Here is a 12,536-nt window from a genome sequence, read left to right as displayed (position 1 = left end):
CTTACTCGTGCATTAAAATTCACACGATAGTCATGTGATAGTCCCGATGAGCTTGTTTGGAGCGTTCAGTTTCATTTTCAGGCTATCAAGTTCCTACTTCGTGAGAGGAAAATGGAGTAGACTTTTTTTTTTAAAGAAAGGAGAAATGGCATTAACAACCAATGAATGCTTGAATATGGTGTAATTGTTACTGATTAAAGGTTCTACATTGTTCTCGGTTCATGTATGCTTTGTTTTTCATCTAAAAAATTCTAAATTGTAAGGTCCAATCAGCAGTGCATCCAAACAACACAACGACAATCTAATCATATTGCTTGATGATACTACATGCATGCTGACAACGCCCAAACACTGATAACATAATGGTAATGCATCAATATAAAGACAAACTGGCACACAATGACCTCACATATTCCCTCAAAAGTAAACCAATAATATAGCAATAAACAACAAATTAGACGTATACAATGTTCATGTTATCAGGTTCAATGTAGGCCTAGTCGAAATTGTTGGGTATCATGCTCGTCTGTAAGCTTATCCAGTACCTAATGTTTGTTTGTTTGTTCATTTGTTTGTTAGTTTCATTTTCCATCTAAGAAGATGGCTGCTATTGTTGGTCTTCAATAGGGTCCAGTTGGATATCAGGTGGGACCACTTTATCGGGTTAAACACTCTGCTCTTTGCGATGAATAAATGAAATGGGATCTTTTGCGTGCATGAGTTGTGACTCTGTCACACATGGGACCTCCATTTTACGTCCTATCAGAGGGACATGTGCCTGTATTTTACTTTTCGTGAAGCCCGATTTCATATTTGTCAATTACCCGGTGGACCTCTACTGCAAAATAAACGATTATTATATCATCATCAATCCATCAATTTGAATATCATCATCAATCAATCAATTTGAATGACCGACGAGATTCCGTCGCCAAATTGACATGAATTTGAATGCTCATTGCTGAAATGCGTGCTCCTCTCTTAATTTGAATGCTCCGACAGTGAATTTGAAAGCTCCGATAGTAAATTTGATTGCTCTGACAGTGAATTCGAATGCTCCGATAGTGAATCAGAATGACCGGATTTTGAATTTGATTGCTGATTCAGTGCTGCGAGCGTGGAATGCGTGAAATTAAATGCTCGGAATAGGAACTTGAATGACAAAAGTATGAAATTGACCGGGAAAACCTATACTACTACTTTATTGTTCTTGCCGCTGTTACACTTTTGATTCTAATCTTATTGTTACTGTTGCAATTTTCATAGAAAAGATGTTGAAATGAATGTCAATACTATTAACGTCTGAATAAGAGTGTGATTTCTTGGAGTGATTTCTTGACTGATTTCGTATAGGCGTATCAATGTTTTGTTTCTTAGATACCCTTCAACCGGGCTTGCATTTGCAAGCCAGTTTGCTATCAGGTGCTGATTTGTTTCGATCACAGTTTTGGTCTTTCATGGACGTGGGTCGTTCTTATATTCAGATACTCACTTGTTAATATCGCCATGATCTATGGGAAGAGAACTTCCAATGCCTTTTGTAATCATAAAAGTGTTTTAACAGTGATTGACAGATAATCTTATTCCATAAAAAAACCTTACTCCTTTTGCCTTGCAAGCTTTTCGTTGTGGGTGGTAGGTTTTCTTTTTTTTTTCTTTTTTGACGTACCACGTAGTCAGATAAAAAAGAAAATGTTTGGCAAGTATCATAAATCATACGAATTATTGACCCGTTCCATACGGAAACCTGGTAGCCTGTGTATTAAGTCTATGGGGATTTCAGAATTCAGTACATTGTATTGAATGGGTTGAGATAGTGTTTTGTCACATATGTAATGACAAGACTATATCAGACATTTTATTTGTAACATTGCATGACGATTAAAAACTTAGCTGTGAAAACCACTTTCGTATCTATCCTTTTGGTATTAACTCATGATTCATCGCACATTATTGTACATTCAATTTTACGCAATTCTACATAAATTTATGCATACAAAATGCAGATTATTTAGTATTACTTGTCTTTTTTTATTATCTTTCCTCCAGCAGTTGTTTAATTGTTTCGTTAGAGTTGTGCGGATCGCAACAGCATATCATGTAATGGGACGCTCCATAAAAATCAAGAGACTCCTTGACAGAGTATCATGCGCAATAACTTGTGACACATTTTGATTCATTGAACCTATTAACACTAATTATTCATAGAAACTGGAATTTTATGACTATTTTAAACTGGTATGAAATTATAGTTGTCTTGGAGGCGATGGTCGAAAGAATGATGTACTTCAACCTCGCTATCAACACAATTTATATCACTGTGGGATCTGCCGATGTCATCAGTGTTCATAATCCGACTGGAACCGCAGGTATATTAATAAAAAATGATGGTGTAATGGTAGGACTATTTTTTTTTTACTTGTTACGTTTCCACTTTTCACAATTAAAATAATATTATAGGTACTCGATATGTTTGGCGTCTTAATACATGATGTGTAACAAGCTGAGTATGATACGTATTTATAAGAGAGCGTCTATAGATCAGAAAAGTACGTTGTTAACCCTCTGCGTGCCACAACAAGTTTCCTGCCCATAGGAATGTATGTGAAAGTTTTTGCACATTTGACTCATTGACACAAAAATGGTTAACGAATCATATTGCATTAAATCGGTTCTAGGGCTATTACCTCCTGGAGAGTCCCCTGACCCCAATCCTAATCCTAATCCTGAGCCTAATTCTAACTATAACCCAAACTATAACACATTTATTTATGTATTAATTGTATTATTTTTTGGGGAGGGGGAGGTGTTTGAGAAGCAATGGCCGAAAGAAAGAGGAATTTCAATCTGGAAAGAAACACAATTTATATCACTGTGATGTCGAGCGATGTCAGCATGGTAACTTATTTGTATCACAAATTATGGTGTCATAGTACGCGTTATTCCTCTGATACTTGTTGCGTTTTCAGTTTTCCAAAATGAAATACCATCGTAGTATTCGATAATAATTATTGCTTGACGTCTCGATACATTGTGTGCTACAAGCTGCTAATATGAAGGGTACATCCCACAGATCAGGTGAAAGCAGTTAACGAATCGTATTGGTTAAATTACTGGCTGTATAAAGGTCTTTGTTTTATTTTTGTTTGTTTTCGTGTTTTTTTTAGTTTAGTTTTGTGTATGTTCATCTTAATATTTGTTGAGGGCCCTTAGGTGATTTCTGGCCTGTGGCTTGAAGTTTTTTGGTCCGTGAAAAACTGTTCAGTGTCTAAGTCCACATGTACTGCACATGTGACCACACAAAATGAACATAGGGAGTGTGAGCGAATGGTCGGGACAAAAGCAGCTATATCTCAGTCGAATAACAGTGACGGTGTGGTAGAAGGCTTCACGGTGCACCACATATTCTTTCTAGAGTATGTGAATGGCCCTGAAAAGGGCCTACCCTTTCTAGAGTATGCCACCAACATACTCTAGAAAGAATATGTGGTGCACCGTGAAGTCTTTTACCAACCAACGTTCTGCCACCACGGAAGCCTTCAAATATTTCAGTGACGGCGTGCTTCAGAGACTGAAGGGTAAAAACAGTCTTGAAAGAAAGATTATTCAGAGGGGTGAAGGTTCAGGTGCGAGTTTCAGAAACCACACTATAAGATGTCAAAGAGCATGCAATTCTAAGGGGTATCAAAAGATTATTTGATGAATTTCGGTTTTGAAACGGCTAAGATATCCCAAAACAAAGTGAAACAAAGAGATCCTAATAAAAGGCGTGGCCTGTCGCCTTTTATTATTATGACTTTTGGGGGGATATCTCAGCCATTTGAAAACCAATTATCATCAAATGAACGTTCAATCCTTTTTACAATTATGCTCTTTCATATTTCATAAGAAGTTTCTGATTATCTCACTTAGGAATGTTCAAAACATGAATCCCCACCTCAACCAGTACTTTACAGTCCCTTTAAAGCAAATTAGTAGTGGTAAATTGTAAACGACGCGAGCAAAATTCAACTAAACAAGGGTACATGTACAATTATTGTACGTATACTAGTATACATCAGCTCATCTTTATCCCTCCATAGTGTCAGAAAGACAAGTTTACGATAACTATTTTATACCATATGGTGTATTTCAATGAAATTGAAAAATATTTATTGCCCTGAATGGATTCAGTGCTTTCATGCAGTAGCTATACGTTAAAGTGATGGATGCATTTTCTAACGAAATGTTTGTCATTGGAAAATTGTGACCGTGCACCTCAAAATGAACATAAAGTCGCACACACTGATTTTGCGTGAGGACTGAAAATAAGTGAAATGGGTCAACCTAGCCGAACTTGACTTTTTCATATTTTCTGAAAGAGCGGGTCTTCTTTTACATTATGCTAAAATTTGGTATCATAAAACGGGCAGGAAAGTGTGTTCTTTTTTAGCAGTTTATCTCGAACATTTTTGGTAGAATAGTGTGATTAGGTGAGTCTTTAGAATCCCTTTTTCATTTCTGAAAAACCTTGTCCACACTCTTCACTTTCAACTCTAATTTCTTTTGAAAGGATAGTGCTATTGCTTTGAAAATTGGCATTAATTATGGACAGAATGTGTTAATGAGGCATGCTTAATTTCAGTTAAATCTGATAATTCCTTCATTGTTGTTACTCTGGTGGTTTACTTCCTGCTTTTTGTCCCATTCATCGCACAGCCAGCACGGTTTGGTAAAGATTAAGCGCTTGAATAGACACTGTACTTCAGAGCCTCTTTTCTCAGTTCACACTTTTCCTGAGTTTGTGTTTTCTTTCCAATATTTAGATAGGTTAGGAGAGTCCATTTGATTTGAGTTATACATCATTTTAAAGCTTAAAGTCTGTTCTTTCAGAGTATGGTCTTACCTAAAAATTCATGTCTGGCGGCATTTTGTTTGTTTTGAGGTGCAGGGTCACAATTATGGATCTAAAAGACACGCTTTCGGCGATAATGGTTGCAAATTTTACAAACAGCAAGAATGTTATACCTATTCATTTCAATTCAATTCAAAGTATATAACATTTTCCGACAAAATATAATATATGTTTCACTATGCATATTTCTGTAAACCTAAAAACATTATTGACTCTCGAGTCAAGGCCCTTAGACCAAGTTGATTCCCGAATAAGGGCTACAAGAAAGTTCTCGTTTGGTTTTCTGTTTCAGCCTTTCTGATGGCTTATTGTGTCGATCCTACTTTTTTCTGTTTGTTTTGTTTTTATTTGAATCCGAATGTTACCGTGGATCACAAAACGAACAAAAAGTCGCACACACTGATTTTTTTTTTTTTGTGAGGACTGAAAATAGGTGAAATGTGTCAACCTAGCCAAACTTGACTTTTTCATATTTTCTGAAAGAGCAAGTCTTCCTCTACACTATGCTAAATTTTGAAATCATAAAATGGGCTGGAAAGTATGTTTTTCAGCAGTTGATCTCGACCATTTTTGGCAGAATAGTGTGATTAAGTGTGTCTTTACAGGCCCCTTTTCATTTCTTAAAAACCTTGTACACTCTCTACACTTTCAACTCTAATAACTTTTGAAAGGATGATGCTACTGCTTCGAAAGTTGGCATGAATTTGGGACAGAATGTGTTTATAAGGCATGCCTAAATTCAGTTTAATCTGATAATCTCGTCATTGTTGTTTCTCCAGTGGTTTACATCCTGTTTTTTGTCCCATTCATCACACAGCCAGCACGGCTTAGTAAAGATTAAACGCTTGAATAGACACTGTACTCCAGAGCCCTTATATATATATATATATATATATATATATATATATATATATAAGTTATATATCATTTTAAAGCTTAGAGTCTGCTCTTTCAGAATGTGCTCTTAACTAAAATTTCACGTCTGGCGACTTTCTCTTTGTTTTGTGATGCAGGGCCACAAATGAGAGATCGTTGCCTCTTGACGACATGAATGGTGAATTTCACTGTATTTACAAGATGGAATCAAATCGAAATTCATATCAATGAATTGAAGTATGTGAATAGGTGACGTAAGAAAATGGTAACGATAATGTTGATAATAACAGCAATTGCTTACTTCCGTCATGTTCTCCATTGCTGGCGGATGGACGTGCACAAAGGTACATCAGCAGAAAGAAGAGAGACCAGTCTCGTGAGGATAAAGACCCCATCATGGCCAAGATCCCCAAAGTTGTTTTCCCTTCCCGTCTCGAACTGTCAGTGGTTGGAAAAGAAAACACGCCTGTCACTCGAAAGAAGATGCACGAAACGTTAGAACGCAACATCTTCGGGAAGCCACCGATTCACAAAATGACGAATGGTCTGAACGACAAGGAAGCGTAATATCAATATCCATTACGAAGAGGGCTGACCTATCATTTCCCGTTTAATGTTGAAGCGAGCGCTGGACGTTGACGTTAACAACTTCCGCAGAGTTGGCATAAAAAAACTTCAGCTATTATACACCTCATAAGTTAGATTCTTATCACTGATTGGTCGGAAGTATATCATGTGAGAAGGTGCAGTTCCGTTTATATTGCCTCAAGGTTTTCTGGCCGAGTGATAAAAAGCCAAACAGTCAGACAGCAGCACGTACATTTATTCAGCACTCTCGTTGAGGATCTGTGCAGAGCTACCAAGTCTCACGCATTCTGCGTGAGACTCAAGCATTTAGGGGCCATCTCACGATCTCACGCATGTCACCCATTTTTCTCAAGCATCAATTAGGCGAAGTCTGCAACTTGGATAATGAGCATAGCTCAAACGATTAAAGTGATAGTTGCAAATGAAGGTATATATTTCCCTTTTCTCTTATAGTCACTTAAGTATGCACCTGATCGCACCATTAAGAGCTAAAAATTGAAAAAGCTCCCTACCGTGAGACTCGGGCCACAGGGGGGAAAACCCCTCCCACACCCTCTCTCACGCGCATATTCGCATGCCGAGATGCCGAGTCATTAAAATCTCACTCATAATTATTGGTGTTTTTTTTTTTTACTTGGCATCCCTGTCTTTGCGTTCCGAAGGTGTCTTGTGAGTGCGAGAGTTTGACAGGGATACTGTTTTCATAGTGTAGCGACTTGCACATACACTCATCATGGCTACAAGTCACGGTAAGTTGTTTTCCAGACTTTGATCTTTATTTTGATACCAAATTTGCGTATAATATCGGTTTTTATCATGATGATATAATCGGTTGAATTTGCGTAAATTGTATCTGTTTTTCACGGAAGATTTTGTCGTCTTAAGTTCGTTTCATCAGATATTGGAGTCAAGGAGACGCACGCACGATTTATACTAGTTGTTCCGTTTTGAAATGTCTGTAAAATTCACTCCTAAGCCGGAAGTATGCTCCACACAAAGTGTACAGTGGCGCGAAATAGTGTAATTTCGGCGACTGGCGCGCGCTGTAAAGCTTCTAGCTTTGGCTTCTGGTTAGTCTGTCGTACATGCGTACCACGGAAGTCCGAAGCTCAGAACTACATGCGTGCCTGTATGCAAGCCACATGCAAGCATGCGCTATGCACGCGCGTGGCATGAAACCGTAGCAGCGTAATGACGTAATACAAGCGCTGAATGCAAGCGCTGTCCAATGAGAGAGGTTACTCTTGAGATTCCACGGTTTCAAGCTGACCAGCACTGCTATCGATGTATATTTTACTGGTTCCTGACCGGATTAAGCAACAAATTGTCAAGATATTTGCATGGATACAAAGATTAAGAAACGGACTACCAAATAATGCATTTTCATTTAGACGCAAGGTGAATTTGGTATTCTTTTGACGTCTTGAACGTGTACGACATGAATTACTTTTTGCATCAGTTTTCAAGCTGAAATTACGTTATGATATTGTTCATTTACAAGAATTTGAGTAACATGTGACAATAGCGTACATATTTTCCTCGAATTTGATACCAAATTTGGGAATAAAAGGTGTAATTTTGTTGCCGAAAGCCCAAGGACAAAATCCACTTACGCAGCTCATTACGTATGCAAGCCTCGAGCGGTCTTCTACGAGTTGAATATACACGAGCGGATTATCGGGTGCTGTGGTCTGACTGCAAAACCCTCGGGATAGACAGTGAGGATCCCGAAGCAGAGACAAATCTCAACATACAATGTTGGAAATATCGAATTAAACAAGAGCGATTGGAAGTTGGATAGTGTATTCTTCTGTCAAGATTTTATGCAGGAGCTCACAGGAGGCCGTGTGTGTAGTAGGTCTACTGGGTAGTCTACGAAATGTACGAACACGATTCAAGCGAGCGCTGTGGCTTGTTTAGTTTTACATTAACGATAGATCTAGGCTTATCACTACAGGTTTCGGCCGAGAATCTACTTTGTACTTGTCTAGCCCAAGATCTTGACATAGCTAGTTACTTAGGACCTAATCGGCAAAAACGATGAGGTATGTACAATAAATATTAACTGCTCTGTATTCATAGGGCCTATATAAAACAATTATTGACTGCTTTGTATTCAAATCGACCCTTCATACCGACTGTTTTATCACCCCTCGGCGTTCGTGATAGAAGGGTCGGTATGAAAAGCACCTTGGGAATGATATATCTCACCATCATCCTAATGAGCAGTAAATATTTGTATACTATTATTAGGGAGCTTTTGATTTTGACGCGCGTCGTGCTGAAAAGTAGCTTTAGATTTCGCTGGGACGCAACGTACAAATAAATAAATAAATAAATAAATAAAATGGCGCCCCCATATGATCGGTGCATTAGGTAGTTATCTACGTTGCAAACTGTGCGGACGTAAAGGTAGCCCGGTTCGCGAAGTGAAAAAAAAAAAAAAAAAAATCTCAGGCGACGCAAGATACAAATAGATCGACTTGACGCGCGCTTCTCCGCATGCTCAGAACACGTTTCTTGTTTCTCTCTCTCTCTCTCTCTCTCTCTCTCTCTCTGAACGTCCCCTTCGCGAAAATCAGCTCCCTATTGTTACCTCCGCCAAGGGAGGAGGCGATGTTTTCGTTACCGCTTGTTTATTTGTTTGTCTGTGTGCAAAATAACTCAAAAAGTTGTGAACGGATTTAAATGAAACTTGCAGGAAAACTAAGAATGACAAAAGGAACAAACGATTAAATTTTGGTTGTGATCCGGAAACTTTTTAAATGGATTTTATGAAGAATTTTCGATATTTTGGCAGGTAGGGTCAATGAACTTGGGAGTTCAAGCTGCGCATTTTTGAGGTTTTCATACGATCATCAAAGTGCGCGTGCTTTATTGCGAGGCGTGCCGCGCATCTGACGGTATATGAAGTAACAAAGGCTTCTATGTTGGGAAATTGGACGATTTTTCAGCATGCATACGCATTGGTGGGAATCACAAGGTCATCTGTGGAAAGTGGCTGCTTGGCGGAGGTTTGCGCTCTAAAGGGCTTTTTACACTTGTAAATTTTTGCTTAGTCCCATACCAACGGTGGGGCTAAGGGGGGGGGGGAGGGCTAAGCCCCACCGTTGGTACGGGACTATCCTTAGCCCACTTTCTGTTTACACTCGTTTTTGCCAAAGTGGGCTAGCCCCACCGATAATCCCGTACTATCTGGCCCTGCAAAATTGCAGGGTTAGCACCGCAATTGCGGTGCCAAGCAAGTGAGTGTAAACAGAACGAAAAAAATAATAATCCTGGGCTAAGCGACGGAGACGAAGTCCGACCCTCACTGACCAATCAGAAACGAGCTAATCTAGTGCTGCCGGTGCGTGCGTGTACGTGTACAGTACACAGCGTAATCATGAACATTCATGTGGTTTGGAAAGTACCGGACTAAGAAATAAGAGTGTAAGAAGGTCAATTTTCTCCTTAGCCCCGGACAAGAGCTTAGTACGGGACTAATTGGCGAGTGTAAAAAGCTTTAAAAATTGGTACGGGACTAACGATAGTCCTGGGTCAGCGAAAGTCCGGGGATAAGAAACACAAGTGTAAAAAGGGCTTAAGAGTCCTGGTAGATTTCATTTTTTTTTTTTTGTGTGTGTGTGTGTGCGTGTGGTTCAGTTTCATCTACTCAAGTTACAAAATGAAAGTAGAGAGAGTGACAGGCGCTGAATTCGAAACTTGTTTGTAGTTTCTGTCAACCAGAAAGCGACATTACATCAGTCCCACTTGAAGCAAATCAAGGGACCAGGGGAAAGGGAGCCGGGGCTTTTTTCTTTCGTTCGTTCTTTTTGGCGAATATCCAAGACATTTAAAGCACCGAAGCCAATAATCAAGATTTGAGCATCCGGCCTGATCAACTATAATGCAGGGTCTGCCAGGTGTGACAATTGTAATACAATGTAATCACATTCCTTTCATGTGTTTATTTGTCATTCAGACCTTTCCTTAAAATGATAAAGCTAGCAACTTCTTTATTGTGGAGGGGAAAACAATAAAATAGAATTCCAGTGAACTTATTCGGAACCCGGAGAAAAGAAAAGAAAAAATCCTACCGTTATTATCGGTACAAAATGTGAGCGTTTTGTAGAGTCTTCATACTGTCAAAAAAAAAATTGAGGTTTATTTTTATGTAAGATTTCCTACACAGACATAATTATTGTATTACACTTTCGCAAAAGGGATATCTATATGCCCTACGACATGAATGTCGGGGCGCCACTTTGACTCTTGAAGAAAGATATCCCGCGAAGGATGTACTTCAAAGTCAGTCAAAATCACAATTGTTGGCGGTTTATTAAGAGGTGGTAAAAAGAACCAAGAAAATAAGCATCTTGCTATGCTTATGGTGTCTACATAATAACTGTTCTTCTTGTTTTTATTTACTGTTGTCATAATTCCCAAGGGTTGGAATTCATTCAAGTATTGCTAATTTGAAGCAAAGACGTTATGTATACTAAACACATTATTACAGTGCATAAACACAAAATGAACAAATGCAGATAATAACTGGAACTTTATCACATTCAGTCTAGAATGAAAGGGGAAGCAGCATAATATCATCACACAATGCTTTGTGGTAGCTTTTAACAACTTCTTTAATTATGATGGCCTCCTTACGATAATGTTGTAGTACACGTCGATGGCAAGCTAGTGTCCTTTAAGTCAAAAACTCTGTTAATCGACCTATAACCTTACTTGAAACTTTTATTTTAACCTGTGGTTATCTATCAAACTTAAGCTAAGTTCATCGATAAGCTGTATCTATGTAACTTTGTCTAAACTGTTTACAATTTGTTTTTTACACAACGAAAATAATGTATCATCAATAAAAAATATATTTGTTTATTGACTGAAAAAACGACAACTTTATATTCTTTATGGAACAGTTGGTTTGCAATATTGCAAATCAAATTCTAATGAAATAAAAAAAAATAAGTATCGTTGATCGATACATTGAATTTATGGCATAAGAACGCATTTTCTTGGATGATAAAGTAGGTATTTTGAGCCGTAAACCTAGGTCATCGCCGATGAATTGATTGTATCGCCTTTGTGGAACATTTCATGTGTCATACATGTTTGCATATCGGCTGTATCTTTACTATTTAGTATAAATATTATGATTAAATGAGGGTTTTCTTTAGACAGGCCTACTTTCTAGGTCATAGGTCTGTTTAGTCATTGTGAATGAGATCAACCGAATCGCTTTGCGATCAAGTGCTTTAAAATTATCTTTACCTAGATATCACAGCATTAGGGGGAACTCATTTAAAGTCAGTACTCTTGTTCGAGCCTGAAACCAAAACTTCTCAACTGATACAGAGCATGGATTTTGGACAGCGGTGTACTACGCAAAGACGCGTCCCGCGCCAGTTGAAACTCAGAGTACTCAAAGTGCACACATTATAAATCAGCTGGAAAAACATCCATGCCTTGGTAATATACACTACTACAAGCATTACACAACTCCGCTTGACTAAGAGTGCGTTCGGTTTAACAGGAATCATAATATGTCTTTCTTTAATAGAGGGAATTGTTTATTAGTTTTCCCTGAATCTTGTTAAGAACTAAGCAATATCTTAATCAAAAGTGAAAAATAAGCATTGTCAATAATAGAAGTCCCGAGTATGCTCGGGCTGAGAGAAAGAAATAAAGACGCATTTTTTAAACTTGGAATTTAACCAATAATACGATGTTTATATTCAAAAAGAATTATATTTTGTTAGACTGCATACACCAAAGTTGCCATCTGTGTACATTGTGATGATTGGTCATATCCTATGTCTATAAACAAGCAGAATATTGGTAAACGTGAGTGCAATTTTCACGACATTCAGACCTTCGCAACGGTTGTGAAACTGACCAATGGCGAGCGACCAGTCGCACGCTCTGGCGATTTTATTTGCATCGGTATGCAAATCACCACACTCAAGTGAAAATCGTGCGTGCGTTGGTCAAGACCGTAGCGTCCATGCACCTAGTAGCCTACACATGTACATGAAAAAAAAAGTACTGTGGTATACTACTCCTTGTACCATGTACAATGTCGTACTTACTTTTGGATTTTCTGTGATAGACATCTCGGCATGGCGACCTGCGTGCCATTATTGATATGAAATGTTGGCCTTCTTCCGCCGCCGAGTCCTGGGGT

The 12,536-nt window shown here is 38.4% G+C and overlaps 1 protein-coding gene across 1 annotated transcript in view; it reads right to left on the bottom strand.

Annotated features, from left to right (window-relative positions):
• LOC139727484 (adhesion G-protein coupled receptor G6-like) overlaps positions 1 to 12,465 on the bottom strand; it is a 54,093-nt gene extending 41,628 nt beyond the window's left edge. Inside the window, exon 1 of the mRNA XM_071638460.1 lies at positions 12,442 to 12,465. Within this exon, the coding sequence (XP_071494561.1) occupies positions 12,442 to 12,465 (24 nt within the window). The remainder of the gene's footprint in view (positions 1 to 12,441) is intronic.
• Between the last annotated feature and the right edge of the window lie 71 nt (positions 12,466 to 12,536).

This window comes from Diadema antillarum, unplaced genomic scaffold (assembly GCF_040938485.1).
Source record: "Diadema antillarum isolate AM-2024a unplaced genomic scaffold, OU_Dant_1.0 seq00000133_RagTag, whole genome shotgun sequence".
NCBI lineage: Eukaryota > Metazoa > Echinodermata > Echinoidea > Diadematoida > Diadematidae > Diadema > Diadema antillarum.
This window is presented reverse-complemented; position numbering and strand designations above follow the sequence as displayed.